General features: G+C 36.7%; 1 protein-coding gene across 6 annotated transcripts in view; it reads right to left on the minus strand.

Annotated features, from left to right (window-relative positions):
* Positions 1-20536, minus strand: part of pfkpa (phosphofructokinase, platelet a) — a 42895-nt gene that overhangs the window by 15617 nt on the left and 6742 nt on the right. For 4 of the 6 annotated variants that reach the window (XM_053636481.1, XM_053636440.1, XM_053636447.1 and 1 more), the window contains exons 2-13: positions 17766-17839; positions 15501-15578; positions 14096-14285; positions 13209-13374; positions 12394-12438; positions 11782-11890; positions 10336-10431; positions 7448-7540; positions 5574-5699; positions 4586-4650; positions 4411-4480; positions 2505-2651 (exon numbers count right to left, since the gene is read on the minus strand). In XM_053636481.1, coding sequence (XP_053492456.1) covers positions 2505-2651; positions 4411-4480; positions 4586-4650; positions 5574-5699; positions 7448-7540; positions 10336-10431; positions 11782-11890; positions 12394-12438; positions 13209-13374; positions 14096-14285; positions 15501-15578; positions 17766-17839 — 1259 coding nt within the window. Of the gene's footprint in view, positions 1-2504; positions 2652-4410; positions 4481-4585; positions 4651-5573; positions 5700-7447; positions 7541-10335; positions 10432-10651; positions 10748-11781; positions 11891-12393; positions 12439-13208; positions 13375-14095; positions 14286-15500; positions 15579-17765; positions 17840-20536 lie in introns of all 6 variants that reach the window. The other 2 variants (XM_053636463.1, XM_053636454.1) reach the window with 1 other exon arrangement.

Consider the following 20536-nt stretch of genomic DNA (forward strand, 5'->3'; position numbering starts at 1 on the left):
AATAAAAGATTTACATCCAAACTGAACCAAAATGTAACAAATAAAAATAGAGACCTCCAAAATGAATCAAAAACACTTCAAACACAACAACAAAATTGGTCAGTGATAGTTTTTATTTTGCCTCTAGAGGCCGCTCTCGTACTATATAACGAAAGAGGACCCTTCTCAGCCACTCCTGCAACAAACGCAACCGGGAAAAACTCTCAGTATGGCAAAACCGATCAATCGGTCGACCTCTATTACACTGTGGAACTGAAATAGATTTAATTGGGATTATATGTCATAAAAAACAACAGAAAAGCATGCACCCAATAGTCCAGAGAGCGCAAGTTCGATTCCCACTGATTCCTGGTTGTGCTCTCTGGGTGGGAGGGATGGAATACTCTCTCTCCATCAATCACAGTGACACTAGACAACATTAGGCGTCTATGAGCTCATGCATGAAGATGTCTCTGTTACACCACGTCATGCCACAACATGAGCAGCAGTTAAAAAAGATGCAGTTGGCGGTTTCACATGTCTCAGAGGAAGCCTGTGATAGCCTTCTCCCTCCATGGTTAGTGGATGTCATATAATAGGAGTGTAATTGCAGTTAGACAGTCTTATGGTTTTGAAGAATTATACAGTACATTAGCAGCACATTTTGTCAGCAACTAAATTAACGGTGCTGAGTTTATTCCTCTAATCTGCTCACTAAAATAATAATGATAATAATAATAATAATAATAATAATAATAATAATAACAATAACAATAATAATAATAATAATAATCTTTAGAACTCGTATTCTAAATTAATTCGGTGTGCAGGATTAGAAACTTTACCCAGACAGGGGTTTGTAACCCCTGCTCTAAATTGAAACAACACACAAACACATGTTCAAGGCAAACAGTGTCAAGTAATGGGGAATTGCATCAGACTAGTTAATTGACTGTGTTCAGCTGGGTGAATTCATCCGTGACTGGATCAAACCAACATTATCCACACATGCTGGATCAATATAGAGATCGATACTGGATGGAAAGTTGAAACTGGTAGTTAATGCAGGGTCTCGCTTAATCTCCAAACGCTCTTAATTCTCTTTTCGATCGGCCGTCCACGTCCAGATTCATGGTGGATTAAGATTTTATCTACTCCATTGACAAAAGTAATTAATGTAATCAGTAAATAATTACTTTGGACATGTTTATCTGTATGACCCTAACAGTTTGCACATGTTGTCTCTGGCAGTCGTCGCCCCCTGTCAGCTCAGAGCGGAACTGCAGCCTACACAGTCAGGTTTATTGGTTTAAACTAATCTGGTAATCCGTGTAATCTGTCTGACGCAGCAAAATATAATGAGCGTACTGTAAGATCAGAGGTCACAGCCCAGCATCTTTGGCATTTATTTGGCATTTGGCACTGTGATCCCCTGACCATGACACATTCACACGATATTACAGTGAGACTTTTCAGGATGCTCAGTGGGACGTTGATGCCCTCTAGTTTTCATATTTTACTCGTGTCAGTAGAATATTAAACACACTTTTTACATTCACATAATAAGACCACAGGATTCTTTTTGTATAGGCTGAACATGATATTTCCGTTATATGTGCTCTGTACAGTATTTATTGTGCTACATAGTAATATTAAGAGCTCAGTGGGCTTCAAAGGGCTTTAAAAACCACCAGTGAGATGCACCAGTACAACATAAACTCTATTATAGCCTAGTTTGCACGAAAATAGCCACTAGGCTCGAGTTTACAGTCTACTGAAAATGAACGGTTGCACCAAATAGCGTAGTTTTAACACTGCATTAACCTTTTAACTTAAAACGCACACCTCTTCTCTGTGAATGTGACATCTGCTGTAAAAACAAAACTACTCAATAATTCTTTAAGGAGAAAACGGTGCATGTTTACTGACTATACATGTGCTTTGATTTCTTTTCTTTTTAATTATTTCTGTGAAGCTGAATCAGACATTTTTTTATTTATTTATGGAGCTTGTTTTACTGCCAATATTGCTGCTATGCTTACTGCTACTACACTGCTCAATAGTTTACAGTTTACAGCCCATGTTCTGTGTATTTATTGTCCTGCACTCGTCTCACACTGCTGTGTATTTGCACTTTATGTACATAGTCCTGCGTACTGTTGTGTTGCACCACGGTTCTGGAGAAAACAATGTATACAAGCTATATAGAGACTCCACAATAAAAACCCACTTGATCTGACTTGATTTCTTAATGTGGGAAGTATTTTTGTGGTTTATGACAAGCAGACTTGGCCACCTCACTGAAATATCATGTTTCCGGCGTGCACAAGGTATCATAGCCTTTTTTTTTTTTTTTTTTTTTACGAGCACTTACGTGATTGCACAAAATGTCATGGGACAAATGATTATTGGCACGAAAATACATTACAATATATATTTAAAGCATTTTACCATTAATGTAATGTTGTATTTTATTCGTTAAGTGAATTCAAATAGAGATTTAAGATGTGTGTGTGTGTGTCTACCTGTCCCTTATAGAAGCCCTCGAAGCCGTCGTTGACGGCGAACATTTTGTGCCCCTCGGTGATGCCCACTCTGACGGCAGAGCGCACGGCCGCATTCATGCCCGCTGCCGGAGCACCAACATTCAACACTGCCACATTGAAGTTGCTCTAAAGAGAAACAGAAGAGAAAACAGACAGCATGATGAACATCTGACTTTTTAAAAATCATTTTAATCACTTTTGCATCAAAATTCCTCAGATAAAAAGCTACAGCATATGATCTATTTGAGGAATAGTTAATAAGCACACCAGGTCTCAGTGTGTCAACAGTTCATTTACTTGCATTACTATCCCACGTATTTCATTAGAAATAGCACCAAAACACAAGAAAGGCCAATCTGTAGTAATACTCTTCCGATGTGATAAAGTTTAGGTGTGGATGATAGGAAATGATTAAACTTTTGGTATCGCAACCTTCTGAATCCCCAAAAAACCTGTTAACATACTGTGTTAGTGGTCTTAGCAAGGACTTGTGTTGTGTTTGTTAACTTTTGGATGCTTGTTCTGTTTGGAGGATGTGAGTTAGAGTCAGTAACTTGATGTAATGATGTAATGGCATCAGTATTTACACAGGGAAAGTGTCATGCCTCTAAAACTGAATTTTCTCTTGTTTAGTGTTTTCGGTAGAGCACTTTTTCAGTTCTGTCTAGATCACTGCCTGTAAAGACAAGCACATTTGTTTATGCCCAAAAATCAGGGGACAGAAAATGCTGAGTGACGAAGCAGGTGCCATTTTCCCCCTTGTTGCCAATTGCAAAATGATTTAGCATAAAAGCAAGAGAATTTTATATATATGTTTATATATATATATATATATATATATATATATTATAATATATATATATATATATATATATATATATATATATATATATATATATTATAATATATATATATATATATATATATATATATATATATATATATATATATATATATATAGAGAGAGAGAGAGAGAGAGTGAGTTTAGATTAACATGGTAATACAATATGGTGAAATTCAAATACACGTCTAACATCAATTGTGTAATATATTACGGAAACTGATGATCGTGAAATGGATCCTAGTTGTGATAGTCACATGTTTCTTTGTTTAATAACATGGGTTGAATTCATTTTAAATTCTCGATTGTGATTGGTCAGAAGGCGTTGATTAATATTCTCGAGCAGCAGCTCTGACTGTAGTGCCAACTGCAAGGCAAATCACAGGTTTATAGTAATGCGCTTGTTCTTTTCATTTAAATTTAGGGCATTTTGACAGACTTACATTTATCATTTATACAATTGAGCAGTTGAGGGTTGAGGGCCTTGCTCAGGGGCCTAACGCTGGCAGTTTGGGAGTGTGAGGATCTGAACTCACAACCTTCTGATCAGTACTCCTATGTCTTAACCACTGAGCTACCACTTCCCACTGCTAATACATTATCATTTCTATATATTTTAAATGCTGAGCTAATGATAATCAAATTCACAGAGTAGCCTGGCAGGAAGTGTGCTATCGGCTGATCTATTAACACCCTCTGAGAGTTACTATTGCCTAAGCAATGCACTAGCGAGAGAGAGAGAGAGAGAGAGAGAGAGAGAGACTCTGACCAAAACAACAGCTCCTACATTCTCATTTATCAATCAACAAAGCTCATCTCCTCTCCAAGACCTGTTTACAAGTGCAACATGAGCCACAAGAACAAACACAAGAAAAAATACGTGCGCATATTATTACACCTTCCTGCTGCTGGGAAACATGGGAAAAAAAAAAGATGTGTGCATATTATTACACCTTCCTGCTGCTGGGAAACGGAGACATGGCCAATGTGACTAATGAATACACAGCCGTTTGTTCATGAGTTATAAATCACAAGAAAGCTCACACATGGAAGTTCAGATTCTGGTTTGCGGTGAGCCAGGAGCTTGTAGGTCTTTAGATTGTTCTCGAAACTCCTAAGGATGTGGAAAACAAAAATACAAAACAAAAAATGAAATTCATTTTCAGGATTTCACGTTGTACAGGTTTTTCCATCGTGTATCTGTTTTCCATCACTATACCTGCCACGAAGCTTTACAGCATCTTCAAACTTCTTCTCGTCCATGGCCTTCTGTACCTCCTGGGTCTGTTAGGACAAAGTGTAAGGTTTTGAATTACAACAGAAAGTCATTCTGGACTAGAGGTGTTTGTATTGCCATTAAAATATAAAATATAGGATCAATGTTTAAATCCTAGTGCTTATGATAGTTGTATTCAATGACTTAATATGTAATCTAACTATAGTGTGCAATATAGGTCACCTCAGCACTTACAGCAACACTGAATATCAAATTTAGCATCGCTATTAGTGCTTGTAATGATAAAATTTCACATTATTTAACCAAGTTGAGGCAGGAGGCCTCGAGGGAGGGGGATAAAAAAAGTAAACGACAAGGTCGGGGAGTTATGCCTAAATAAAAAAAAAATTGCATTAATCAAATAAATGTAGTATTAAGAGTAGCATTATGTGTTACAGATATAATCCGAGGTGGCTAATTTATAAATAATACAGCAGGTTTATGTTTTTATTGTAGTGAAGTGCAGTATCTCATTACAGTATACACCAAAAAGAAAAATATAAATAATTAAAACAAACCAGAAATGATTTCTAACACTTGTTGAAGTAATATTATAAGCTTTTTTTTTTTTTTTTTTAATCTCAGTGCTAACGTTTGCTTGTAAAAAAAAAAAAAAAAAAAAAAAAAAAAAAAAGTTAACATACAACACTGCAGTACAGTACAAAAAGCACAACACAATGGGAGCTTTGTGAGGACAAGACAAAAGTTCAAATAATTAAATAATCACTAATACATACAGTGGCTTGAAAAATGTCAACAGTGACAATATTGTGCGTTCATCCTGTTGCTAAAATGCATAGCACATCATTAACTGTCTGAAAGCATCACCAGGTGATTGTGTAGACATTCGATCCTTTTTGGTACCTTACAAAGGTCTACTCACACACACTCACACACACTCACAAGGCTTGGCCTGCATCTTAGAACATACCATCTGCACACACTCCATGAGAGGCAGTCTCACAGCCTGGTTTCCACACAGTGAGACGACGCAGGCCGGTGTGTTGGCCGTGGTCTCCAGCAGAGCCAGTACGGCCTCCACGCCCATACGACTCGCCTAAACAAACACACACAAACCTTACACCATACCCACAAGAAACACTCGGGCCTATTCTGCCACCATGTTCTTATTACACAGTAACACCTGTAACATAGTCAACAATTAGATCCGAGTTTTACAACAATCCTCTTGATACTATCTAAGCATGTTATAAAGTGTAACCATGACAATGGTCCTGACAACCTAAATCCACTTTCCTACTGCTCTGCAAAACAAAAACACATTCGTGTTATAGTTAACCGATTTAGAAATGTGAAAAGTCTACTGTTTGTTGAAATGTTTTAAGAACAGTATGATGGCTTTGACATGCAACCATAGCAACAATCTTGATATATACACCGAGCTGAAGAGTTAGCTAAATAAAACAAAACTAAATTTGTTATTTTTATAATCTTTCAGTCATGAGTCAAGCATTAAAAAAAAAAATAAGTGAGTAGCCATAATAAATGCCAGAATGAACGTTTATTAAAACTTTCTTCTTTGGTCATTATCTAAGACACATGCGAATGGGATTTCTTTACTATACCAATGCCGTCAAAGAGGGATATACAACTGAAATCAAAATGATTTAACCCCCATTGCAAATCAGGTTTATTGTCAAAATTTACAGACTTTCAGCTGTTTTCAATGAACAAATTAAACAAAAGCAACTGAAATATTTCAACACAATGAATGTTTCAAGTGGTTTCCCCAACTGTAACATATATTCGCACTGCAAATAAATGCTATTTTTGCTTAATAAAGCCAAATAATTCTTCAATTATTATATGCCAATCAAATATAAGATTATTCAGCCTTTTTTTAAACACTAATTTCAAGCTTAATTTTTCTTGTTCTACTGGCAAATATTTAGCTTCTTTCTAGAAATGCTTTAAATTAGAAAAAAATGTTTGCCAATAAAATTAGACTGATTAAATTTAGTAAAAAAAAAAGTCTAGAAATAAGTTTAATCCTTAATAATTTCATCTTATAGCAGGAAATAATAGATCAATTTGATTACAAATCAAGATATTTTCACTTGCTAACAATTTTAAGATTTTTTTAGAATCATAATCTAGATATTATAATAGAACAAATTATTATTATTATTATTATTATTATTATTATTATTAATAATAATAATAATTATTATTATTATTATTACAGATGATTTAACATGAAACATGAGGAAAACATTCACATCCCATCTGTGACTGTATACCTGTTATACAAAATTATGTTTTTTACATTATGACATTAAAATTCAACAAAAACATGACTATTAAACCCATATCTAGACATATTTAATGATTTCAAGTTTGAAATGATATGTTATTAGCAGATAATTTTCAAGAAAAAAAAGTTAGAAATTGGGGGGAAAAAAATACTTAATTAAAATAAAATAATAATCTTACAACGAAAAATACTAGTACTACAACAATCTTGCCTGTATTCAAGATCGTTTATTTTGCTAAAATGTAAATTTTTGCTGTGTAAGTATCGCCAGAGACAATCAGTGTTATAAAATGAATACTGATTACTACTGATACCTGTGATATCTAAGAAGAGATGTTAATGCATCACAATTTCAGTATTACCAGTCAGTTATCGCACTTCATATTCTCTAGTCCTCATGACCAAGAGATAAAACACAAGTCTGTAAAATCTAAACACTCCAAACCTTTTAATGTACTTAGACTAAAATGACAGCTCTTGCAAGTGCAAGTACGTCCAAGCAGGGATCACACACACATTCATTCTCTCACCAGGATTCTGTCGAAGGCTGACGGCGTTCCTCCTCTCTGGACGTGACCCAGGATAGTCACACGTGTATCAAAGCCCAGGCAGCGGACCACTAGCTGTAGAGGAGAATTTAATATATAAAAAAAAAAAAGAAAAAATTAGACATAAAACAGACTCAGAAATTTCCAGTAATGGATGTCTGATGTAGACAGTGAAACGTGGAAAATACAGAATCTTTCAAAGCAAGGTCAAACACAGTTAAATCTGAAACCAAGGGAACAGCAAGAATGCTTTAGGTTTTAAAGGGAACCCCGACTATGAAGACTTGTATGGCTTATTATATTAATGCTGACATCCGCTATATAAATCCACTATACAAAAACACTCTAGATGTCAGGGTTTTTTTTTTTTTTTAAATAATAAAAATCTTTGAACTCATAAGTCACCATTGCTGTTTACATCACAATGCATTCTGGGTAGTGACATCAAATGGTTGCAACGGTCTTGATTCTACAGCGACCCTACAGAGATATAAACATGTCTTCAGCCTTTTCAATTTGAACCCGAGCATAATATAAGCAAGGAGGCTAATACAGAAGACATTACTCAAAATGTACATCAAAATGAAGACGGTCATCGACTCAGAGTGCACTGCGTATGTCACGTAATGGCGGCCTCCGTAGGTTAAAATATGCATTCAGTATTAAGGATTTTAAAAGTAATTAACATATTTGATGTGTTTCTAACAATGTATTTTAGTAGGAGAGGGCAATTACTGCGTGTTAAGGCCTACAAGTCTTCATAGTCGAGGTTCCTTTTAATGATTTAACCAGGAAAACATCTGAGCAATCAGACAGCACTAGGCAAGAAAATCTGGGAATTAAATCTGGGAGTTTGTGGCATGCATAAGCAGACGTTCACTGAAGAGCTGCCATGCACGTGCAAGTCATCAAGGAACGAACAGCAAACGAAGCATGTTTACTATTAACAAGCGCGTACAGCGAGTGCAACCCAACTCCTGCAAGACCTGTTTAACTAGCGCGATGGCCAACTATGACCTTATCATCATTATATTCTTCACGCTTCTTTAGTTTTTCCACTGGAGCTACAAGGCTAAAAATGCCCAAATCTTCATACACATACTTACATAAACATTACGTACAGTATTTTTTTGCAAACAACAAAAATATCTACGAGAATGAATAAATTACAAGCTTTTAAAAGCATCCCAAATCTGTTACACACTTGTCTACGGCGCCTGTAAAGTTTTTGGGAAGCGGGCAAAATCTCACGCAAAAACCAGGCATTGCTAATTGGCTAAATTCCGTTTGAGTACATCAAACTGAATATTTAAAATCAGCCATACTTCCTGTTTCTACACATGTTTTTTTAAGGTTTTTGTGTGAACCTTCCTTAAATGAATACTTTATATATGAGGAAGAGAAGTAGACTTTGCTTGATGCTGCATGCATGGCTTTTTCACACAGAATGCAGCATAATTGCACATGAAAACAGTAAATAGCTTAGTACACCCGACCCACATGGCAAAAAAAAAAGACCAAGACTATTTCAAGCTTAAAATGAGTAAAAATGGCGAAAAATAGGTTTAATATTCTTATATTTTGTTTATTGTGCTCATATAATATGAAATACTAGATAAATTCTAATATATTTAAGATATTTTCACTTGATATAAATACATTTCTTGCAGTGCAAGGTGGACTCCAATCAGAAGGCAGCTTCCTAGGTGATATGTTGTCTGCATTTTGGGGACGGATCTGTCGATAAGCAGCATATTTGGTGCCAGCTTCGGACGTATCCTATGTAAATTTGTTTGAGATCACGGTTTTATGAAAATTTCGACAAGAGTGGATGAAACTGTTGATCCAATGTTTGAGCTAACTTTTATTTACTGATTTTAAAACATTTAAAAAAAAAAAAATATATATATATATATATATATATATATATATATATATATATATATTATATATATATATATATATATATATATATATATATATATATATATATATATATATATATATTGTGTTTATCGTTTGTTCAAAGTCGTTCTGTTGTTAAAATTAACTACTAATATCACAGCGTATACATAAGGGATAATCCATGGCTAGGTGTGAATTACACGATTTTAATGCACGACGTAGAGGAAAAGAACCACCCCCGTGATGCGGAGTGCATTAAAATCATGTAACGTACTCCTAGCCCGCTTATACCATGGTCACTTGCCAGCATTGACAAGTTAAAGCTGTCACTGATGTTTGCAGTGCAAAATCTGACTGAAAAGATAAAAATAACGGTTAATTTTTGTTAGTTATTTTATATACGGGTCGTTATATCTAGAATTACACCCGCTCTAAATCATAACAGAGATAAAGTAGTCCAATAAGAATACATTTATTTGAAAGAATTATAGTTAATAGTTATTAAAGAGCGAAAGAAAGAGAGAGAGAATGTGCACATGGGAATTACCTGCCTTTGTGCCGTGTCTCTACTAATAATGAAGCTGTGAGTGTAACTGTTTGTTACTATGGTTACAGTTGTTTATAGGCAGCGAATTAATTCAGAACTACCTGTGCATTAAACGGTTTGAACGCACACCTTCCAGCCAATCAGAATTGAGTAGTCAGACAAACCATGGTATAAATCTATTTAAGGTTCATCTTAAACATATAATAATTAAGCTCTGTTATTATGCGATGGACGATTAGGGATGAGGAGAGAGCGTATGACTTGCTGGTTAGCAGAGTGAGTTTACTACAGCTACTTTACCACACAGCTTCCCAAAGAGGTAACAAAGCCACACAGTGAAGCCACAGAGAAAGGCCGGGAGCGGTCAAAGGTCAGGTCAATGCAGGAGTTGTGTTGCCAACAAGCCTGATGTACTTACATCTTTCACACGATCTGTGGTTATAGGCTTGTTGCTACGATCAATGGCGCCCTCGGCTACTATTATGATATTCAGCCTTTTTCTTCCTGCCCGATTCTATGAGTGACGAAAGACACATTACATGAAATCGGACAAAACAAGGCGCCGGGGGGTCCCAAAGCTAGAGACCGTACGGTGGAAGCAGTTCAGCTCGTTTTTTTTTTTTGGTCGTTTGTTTTTTTGCATAAGGACCAAATATGAATTTTATTTACTGAAGCTGCTTTCATTGAGGTCTCCACGCATTTGTTCTCCCCTGGCTGCATGATCCAGTACTCACATCCTTCAAGAAACTAGACGTAATTGCTTTCCCATGTCTGTCAATGGCTCCCTCTGCCACTATGATAATGTTCAGCCTCGAACCTCTGGATCGAGTCTGGGTTCATGAGTGCATTTCAGTATAACATGGACACAAAACATCCGAGAAAGACAACATCAGGGGGAGATCACTTTCAGATAAATTACCCTGAAAAAGAGCTGCATGATCATGAACAAAAACAGGATCACAATTACTTTGCTCAAGAGTTAATTCACAATTATATAGACAATAAATTTAGGGATGAGTCAGTTTAAATTCGGAGCGGTTTGTAATGCTCGTAAACAGCCCTCTGTTGCAGAATTTATGTATACGATTTTAACCATAATAATATTATATAATTATATCATGAATATATTATTATATTTTTATATTACAGGTATACAAAATTTATTAACATTACAAACTGCACCTTTAATGAACAGAATATACAACATAAGCCAATACTTACTCACACTGCTTATAATTTGTAAATGATGAACACAATTACAACCAAAATAAATATATAAGCAATAAATAAATTAGTCAGTTACAGTATGGCATCATGGCTATGATTGGTCCATCCAATCTTGTCTTTAGGTTCAACTGCATACACAAATAAAATTCCTTTTGTCTGCAGTCTCAGTATAAAAAACAGAGAGTGGAAGACTAGCATGGAGAGCTGTGATTGGTCAAACAGGTTACCATATAAATGAGGTGCTCATGTGATTTCATAAGTGTCTGTAATTTCATGAGATATGTCTGCAATTGTCCACAGAATATATAGATAGATAGATAGATAAATCTATCCATCACCAGACTCGATCGAAAGCGATATCTAATATAAGCTTGTTAGATAACTTTAGCTATAATTACGTTGGTTATGTTTAACTAATGTTGTGATCACTATTAAAATTGTGCAGCTCTACTGTCTTACAATACGCATCAGATTCTAAAGCATATTTTCTCAAAGTCTACAATCAACTCAACCATATATTTTAACTACAGAGCCAAAGAGATACATTTAATAGAAGCTGTATTTAATGGAAAATATAAAAATGTGAAACTGTAGCTGGTCATATCTGGAGGTGAGGAAAAGCTCGAGTATGGTTTACCGCAGACAGTTTCTCACACATCGTCTCCTCCCAGCCGTCCTCCGGAGGCATCTCAGGAATCAAAACCCAGTCCGCACCGCACGCCAAGGCACTCACCAAGGCCAGGTAGCTGCACAGAGAAACAGGCGAACAACATCTCGTACACGTTACAATAAAGATTTTAAAGAGGGACTCTCGTTACTAGTAGATGGCTGTGATCCGATAACAAAAAGGGGCCGATTATAATTTATTACAGATGACTGGTTCTTCTTGGGGCGCACGATGGCTTAGTGGTTAGCCCGTTCGCCTCACACCTCCAGGGTCGGGGGTTCGATTCACGCCGTGGCGCTGTATGTGTGGAGTTTGCATGTTCTCCCCGTGCTGCGGGGGTTTCCTCTCGGTGCTTCGGTTCCCCCCCCAGGTCCAAAGACATGCATGGTAGGCTGATTGGCATGTCCAAAGTGTCCGTAGTGTATGAATGGGTATGTGAGTGTGCCCTGCGATGGATTGGCCCCCTGTCCAGGGTGTACACCGCCTTGTGCCCGATGCTCCCTGGGATAGACTCCAGGTTTCCCCGTGACCCTGAGAAGGATAAGCGGTATAGAAGATGGATGGATGGATGGTTCTCCTTACCCGCAGTGTCGACCCATCACCTCCAGCACAAACGTCCTCTGATGGCTGAAATCACACGCAGTAATTCCAGTTAGTATGGCAAATGGTCTTAAATTAAAGATTTTTAAAAAAGCATTAAATATAATGTTGTGAAATAATTTATTATTCTTAAATATTTGTCACCTTGGCTCTTGTGACCTGTTTGGTCGTTATTTTAATTTTTAATATCAGTGAAACAGAAATAATTTTACCAACATGAAATAAAATGTGTATATTAACGAGGTGATCATTTTTATTTCATATTCATTCATATTTATTATTATTATTATTATTATTCATAGTAGTAGTAGTATTTAATGTGCCCAGATACCTCATGGAACATGAAAAACACTTACTAATTATAACACTAATAAAATTATAATAAACAACAAGAAAAAAGTAAATAAATTACAATGAAGATAATAATAATAATAGTAATAATAATAATAATAATAATAATAATATGTAATAACACATAACTATGAGATAAGTAGGTAAGAAAACTAAAAGGTAGAGAACACAATAAGAGTGCATATTGAGTTAATTGGCCTGATTAATTAGTTAAAAGATTACTAATGGTATGTTAAAATCTTATTTAAATTAACTTAAAATTAAATCACAAAAATGTAAGAAAAAATTAACAAACTTCATGTCGAACTCAAGATCTGTATCTAAACCCTTGTATCTAAATTTTCATAAATATAGTTCATACTGCTAATAATTGTGATTTAGACACATTATTTATTTATCCATAGACAGCATCCATGCTTTAGAGGCTGTAATTTCTCAGCTCTAACCTCTGAGCAGTAGTCATGATGGCGTCCACCACTTCGATGATTCTGTGGAGAGCCGAGTCTGTGCCGATTGTCATGTCTGTGCCGCAGAAGTCATTGTCGATAGATCCCACCATTCCCACGATGTGCAAGGCTGAATATTTCTGTACAGCCTCATCATCAATCAGACCTGACAGGGACATCTCAGAATATAATCAGGCAGCACAGAAATGTTCTTCTCTTTCAGTGTTTAACAAACAGAAAACTCGTTTCGGAGACATTTTTTGTCAAACATTTCTGCATAGAGATTTGCTTGAGAATGTATAGAGTACTCCTTTGACTCTATTACAATTCTATAACCTTTAATGATTATCTATTACTATTCTATTATGAATTCGACTTCATTAGTGAAGTACTGTAGGCTGATTATCCAGAATAAATTTAATTTTGGTGTAAATTTTCACACACACACAAACACATACACACAAACAAACCTTAACCTCAGTAACCAAAATAAAAATATTGTGGCTCTGATTTTTCAGATAATGGATTGTCATATTTTTGTGAGGACTGGGTGAATGTGAGGACATTTGACACTGACTTATGATTGTGAGAACATCTGACATTGATGTATCTTTGTGAGAACATTTGTATTGACCTTTCACTTTAAGGACATTTGACACTGACCCATCATTATAAGGGCATTTGACATTAACCTATCATTGTAAGGACAGTCGTCATTAATATGCACACACACACAGACACACACACAGACACACACACAGACACACACACAGACACACACACAGACACACACACAGACACACACACAGACACACACACAGACACACAGACAGACACACAGACAGACACACACACAGACACACACACAGACACACAGCACTGCATACCTTGCTGGACAAGCTCAGCAAGCAGGTCGCTCCACTCCTCCCTGAAGAGGTTGGCGCCTGTCAGACTGCCGTCTCCGCCGATGACACACAGGTTGGTGATGCCATGCTGCACAAGGTTATGGGCCGCCTTCAGACGTCCTTCACGTGTCCTAAACTCTTTACACCGTGCACTTCCGATCACAGTGCCACCCTGATGATGGTGCATAGGATAATATTTCAAGGCATATGACATTTAAAAATGAAAAATACAAATAAATAAACTTAACAAATTAATAAACAGTAAAGGGCTACACAATAACAGCAAAATAATAAGAACAAAAAAGTTCTATGGGATGCCATAGAAGTATTGGAAGAAGAAGAAGAAGAAGAAGAAGAAGAAGAAATCATACAGGTGCTTGGCCTCCTAATTATTTGGCTCGGTTATCAAATATTCTGAACACACAGCATTTCTGCAGCGCTACAGCTCTGTCATTTGGTTCAGTTTGTGCATCAGGCTCAGTGTTGCAGCTTGCCTTTAAAAAGAATTTTAAAATGTTTAATTCTTCAAAGATTCAATTATGTAAGTTGTAGTGGCACATCTATTATGCTTTCTCTCTTTTTTTTTTAAATATATATGTATGTGTGTGTTTCGTGTTACTTATAACAGGTGTTCCGTGTTTCATATAACAATAACAATAAAAACAGCATCCCAAAAAAAAAAAAAAAAAAAAAAAAATCGCTATGACTCAAAACACACAGTGTGTTCAGTCAATTTTGCATTCAGATTTTCAAATTTAGAAGTGGCCTGAGACTTCCTCGCTCAGACGCTCAGTTTTTTCGCTCCACACCTGTGATTGCTGTATTTTCACCTGCTTAAACCACAACAGCAAAGCAGAACACACACCAACACCAAAGAATGCCAACAAATATGGACAGGTATAACATAAATATGGAACTCACAAAGGCACCACAATTAATAAGCAGCCATCTAACTGTACAAACGCTCAATAATAATAATAATAATAATAATAATAATAATAATAATAATAATAATAATACTGTTTATTGTTTCATAAAGTGAGGAAGACAAAAATGTCCCAGATTAAACTAGATTATGTGACACAAGTTTGTCTTTTACACACATCTGTGGCTAGCTAAGGGTTCCTAAATGGTTCTATTAATAACAACCTCTATTATGGAAATATTCTAGTGTAAACTTTACAGTTTCCCCCAGAAACAACCAAAGAACACTTAAGGGGTCTAGATCTGAATGTATATGTTTAAGAGTGTATATATGTATTAAATATGCTTCTTGAAAAGGTTTTGCTTGCTTGTTTTTGTGTTCGTGTGTGTGTGTGTGTGTGTGTGTGTGTGTGTGTGTGTGTGTGTGTGTTCATCACACGTTATGTCTTATCATAACACTCACCACTTGCAGCATGCTGGACACACTCTCCCATTTGGCCTCCTTTATGTTATCACCTCCATCCACCATACCCTGATATCCCTGTGGCACACAAGCACGCATGCGTACACGCACACGCACACACACACACACACACACACACACACATAATTCATCTTCCATGTCCCATATCCTTTTATGTCCTTTTTTACTATAATTTAATCATTTATTTTGCTACAATTAATCCTAATCGCATCAGACATTTAATTAAAAAATAAAAAATAAAAATAAAAAGTTGCGTGAGAGGATTGCGCGGATGGCGTGATACCGTGGAGGCTAACTGAGAGCCCGAAATCTGCAAGTCAGCTAATATGATATCAAAAGTTTGGGAACACTTGGGTTTTCACAAAAGAGATGGAAAACAGACATTGTAAACTCGAGTTAAAGCACTTCGGGAATACGACGAATCTCAGCAACAATTTGCGAAGCGCCACAATATTAAGACAGATATCTGGAGAAGGAGTTGCTAGTTCAAGTTCGGATATGGTAAGGTCTAACCCGCCTAACCTATCTGGTCTGAATTTTCCTGAAAACTCCACTCGAGCTCAAGCTATAACTGCTTCCATTGGCAGGTTTATATGGATGGATATGTACCCCGATAGCGTTAAATTCCTGACAGTTGTTTTAATTGCACTTTGCATTCCTGCTTTCCTATATCTTCAGGAAATTTAGGCAACGTTTACTTTTCCTGCGATAAAAACTTGGTTCATTTAACAGTTTAAAGTAGTTTGTCATTCTGGCTCGAGATACATTTGAAGTTAAATACTGTGAATAATAAATTTTAAAAAGTTACTGACTTGAATTACTAAATGGAATCGTTAAGTGAATCGCATCAAATTGAATCGTTCTGAACTGTGAATCAAATCGACTCCAAATAAGTAAAGCCTGTCTTGCAGCGGTGTCCTGCTAAAACTGTGCCATTCTTAGTTCCCATAATAGATACTGCTAATCAGTTCTGACCCAGGGAAGTGTGTGTGTGAGAGAGAGAGTGAGTGAGTGAGTGAGTGAGTGTGTGCGAGTGTGGTGGTGGGCTATGATTTTGTGATTTTGTGTTCGTGTTTATTCTTGGAGAGTGGAAGATAAGGCTGGGAAAGGAGATTGGATTAGAGGCATGTTGAGCCTAGACTACAAAATGTTTTCGTGTGTGTGTGAGTGAGTGAGTGAGTGAGTGAGTGAGAGATAGAGAGAGAGAGAGAGAGAGTTAGAAGGGTATGCGTACTGTACATGCATGATTGAACCTTTAGTCTGCTTTATAAGCTCACACACACTGCCCTGGGTCAGCACTGATTAGCAGTATCCATTTAGGGAACTAAGAATGGCAAAGTTTTAGCAGGACACTGCTGCGAGACAGGCTTTACTTATTTGGAGCAAATTTAATGGAGATAAAATCTTGAAAAAAAATATGTACACCATCAATATTATGGAAATATTTATAAAGACGTTACATCTATAAGAAGTAGGGGTGTGAATCTTTGGGTTGACAGCGAGTCGATTTGATCCAGAACGATTAGATTTGATTCATTTAACGATTCCATTTAGTAATTCAATTCAGTAACTTTTTTTAAATGTATTGTTCACGGTATTTAACTTCAAATGTATCTCGAGCAAGAATGACAAACTACTCTAAACTGTTAAATGCACCATGGTTTTATTGCAGGAAAAGTAAACATTGCCTAAATTTCCTGAACATATAGGAAAGCAGGAATACAAAGTGCAATTAAAACAACTGTCGGGAATTTAACTGTCAGAGATTCACAAAAGTTCATTTAAACCGCCACTAACGATTACTGAATCAAAAATCATACTTCGAGATCGATGCATACGAATCGGCAGGACTAGTAATCGATGCATCAGCAAAAGTGAGTGAATCGTAACACCCCTAATCAAAAATAAATAAATAAATAGTAATAATAAAAAGGTATTTACACTTATAAAGACCTTTCAAGGAATGAAAAGGATTCTTCAGGGGTTATTTTAGGGTTGACTGATAGGGTTCTTTTAGGGCTGAAGATATTTAAAAACTTCAAATAAAGTGCTACACTATTTACTATGAGATATACTCTAACAAAAAGTGTGACATATTCAGCAATACGCCAAACCATAACGGTTAGTGTTAAGTTGCGCAATGAATACCACATGCTGTGACTCGTGTGTCCTCAGATCACCGCTTATATTTCTTCCGTTCTGCTTTTAATAGACATGACACATGTATGGTCAAACCTAACTTACCTCATGAATGAAGTAGACTTTGGCTCCTACATAGATTCCCATTCGCACCACAGCCCTTACGGCTGCATTCATACCTGTGACACACACACACACACACACACACACACACACACACACACAAACACACAAACACACAAACACACACAAAAAAACACAGCAAAGATTAGCAGTGCATATGAGAAAGAGTCAACAGCCCCAGTGACTAAAGCATCCTCATCCAAATATTCATCCAAAATCCAAATACACTGATAGGAAGATGGTCACAGGTCCTTTGGATGGGTATCAAGGCTGGACAGTTATGAGGAGAAGTCCAGCTAACGTGTATATATAAATGAGAAACGGAAAGTGTACTACAAATGCTAAAAACACAAGCACTTGCATTGAAGAACCATCCATCCACCCATCCATTTTCCATACTACTTATCCTACACAGGGTCGTAGGGGAGCCTAGATCTTATCCCTGGGAACTCGGGGCACAAAGAGGGGGACACCCTGGATGGGGTGCCAACTCATTACAGGGCAAAAGCATGCACACAATATATAATGAGGCCATGAGATACAACATAATGGTCATGAAGTTGTAATGTGTCATATACAAAAAAAAAGAAAAAAAAAATAATACAATGGTGCCAATGGATCAGAAAGATAAAAGGGGTTGTGATGGTGTGCTCAATCTTTTGTTTAGTACTGCGCTGTATTCCTCTGTGTGTGTGTGTGTGTGTGTGTGTGTGTGTGTTACAGCTCTCTCTCACTCACTGCCATGTTTGGTAAAAGCTGAGTGTGTCCCGAATCCTCTCACTCCCTCGCTCTGAGGGTTTTGAGAGAGGTCGCTCAAATTCCTAACGTGGAATTGAGAGACTGTGGAGGAACAGAAATGCCAACCCATAATACTCTTTACTTTAAAACTCCTGTGTGTTCCGTCTACAGTGAAAACCTAAAAAACCTTAAACGTATTAAGGCCCTTCTTCACAGTTGTTTGCCAAACACTGAAATATTTGATGATTTAGAACGTAATGTTGGTACTAAGCAACAAGTCAAACTGAGACCAAACACTAGGACCACTACAGACAAAAAGCCCCCGTTTCTCACCAGCTATGTTTTATAGTGCTGTTGAATTCTCAGATCTGATTGGTCAGAAAGTGTAATTCAGGATGCAAGGTAATCAGGTTTATATCAATCAGTCCGTACAGGATTTTGCTGAGTTTTTTTGTGATAGTTGAATTGGAGAAATTGCAATTGCATGCTCTTTCGCAGTGATGTTTGTTGCTAAATGAGACCTTTTAGTTGTATTCAAGTTCAACGCACGTGAATCGAAGAGGGCTTTGCCTGAATGCGCATTGTGATGATGTCACATGACACGTCTTGGGCCAAATCTGTGGAAAATCTGCATGTTTTTCATCCCCAAACTCCTCAAAATTTTGTGGAGTTTGCTTGATTTTGCGTTAATTTCTATGACACAAAATGACAAAATCCTGGAGGGACTAGTTAATGCGCTCGGTCTGATATGATATCCTTTCAAACAAATTACACATAGACTTGTACGGCAGACGCTCCACATAAGTGCTGTGTAATTGTTGATATGGTGATGTTTTCTGTGATGAGATGTTTAACATTTATAGAAGTCAGAGGTAATGCTGTAACTTCAATGCTGTTTTCCGTCATGGGAAACTTTTCAAAACAGAGTATTTTACACTTTCAGGCTTCTCTGTACCAGGACAAGTTAATAAGAATGCATTAATAAAATGCATTTTTTTTGTCTTATTAACTTCAAGAGAGAGAAAGAGAGGCTCGTGAGAGAACGGCTGTTTATAGCTGCTATAACACAAGTGATAACAGGAAATAATTTTGTTTCATTGACACGCCCAAACATCACACGTAACTATAAACTAAAGAAAAAAAGTAAAACATGTCATAATAATTTAATTAATTAATTAATTGCTTAAAGTTTCTGTGTTATAATAGGAATAGAACAGTTCAGGGTGTGTTGTTATAGGAAAATAACAACTTCAGGGTGGTAACAGCAACTCTCCAAGAAAAGTTCCATCACATCTCTGCATCATTGCCCAATTTCCTTTAACAGCACGTCTCAAAGTGTTTTATTTCTTACAAGGCACAAAGTCACCCTCGTAATACATTTTTTCTAAATGCATCCGGTCACTATGTCTCTTCCTTGGTGATGAGTTTTCATGCTTTCTATCACCCTGACGCTCCATCCGAGGAACCAGCGAGTCTTTGCAAACCTGCTGGTGTCCTTCAGCAACATCATCACCAAACCCCCAGAGGGTTTAAAATCAATACATGTCACCTGATCCTGCTGGCGATCTTCTGCAACTGCAGAAAACCCTGTGGGTCTTATTAAATTGTGCTGACAGCATGAATATTGGCTTCTATATTTGACTATCCGCTGCTAAGGTAGTGCACTGAATAACCTGGTGTGTGAGCTTAAGAGTAAAGCAGGAATTCACGGCTTCAACGTCTCATTTTCTGCAAATGTCATAAATCAGAAGAGACACATTTGCTTTATTCAGTACAATTTTCATCATGATAATGCTGTGACAAAACCGATGGTCTTGAATCGGTTAATATGACGCGATCGCCAGTGGCATGTTTAGCGCCTTTGTGACCTAAAATGGCAGACAGTGTCATAAGTTTAGGAAAAGCGAACCCTGTTACGACATGTGCCCAAAACTCACCGGTAAGACCCACACTGCATTGTAGGACTACTATGAGAGAATCTATTATATAATCTGATGTCCAGCAAACAAATCGTA

The sequence above is a fragment of the Ictalurus furcatus genome, chromosome 1 (genome assembly GCF_023375685.1).
Source record: "Ictalurus furcatus strain D&B chromosome 1, Billie_1.0, whole genome shotgun sequence".
NCBI classification, from domain to species: domain Eukaryota; kingdom Metazoa; phylum Chordata; class Actinopteri; order Siluriformes; family Ictaluridae; genus Ictalurus; species Ictalurus furcatus.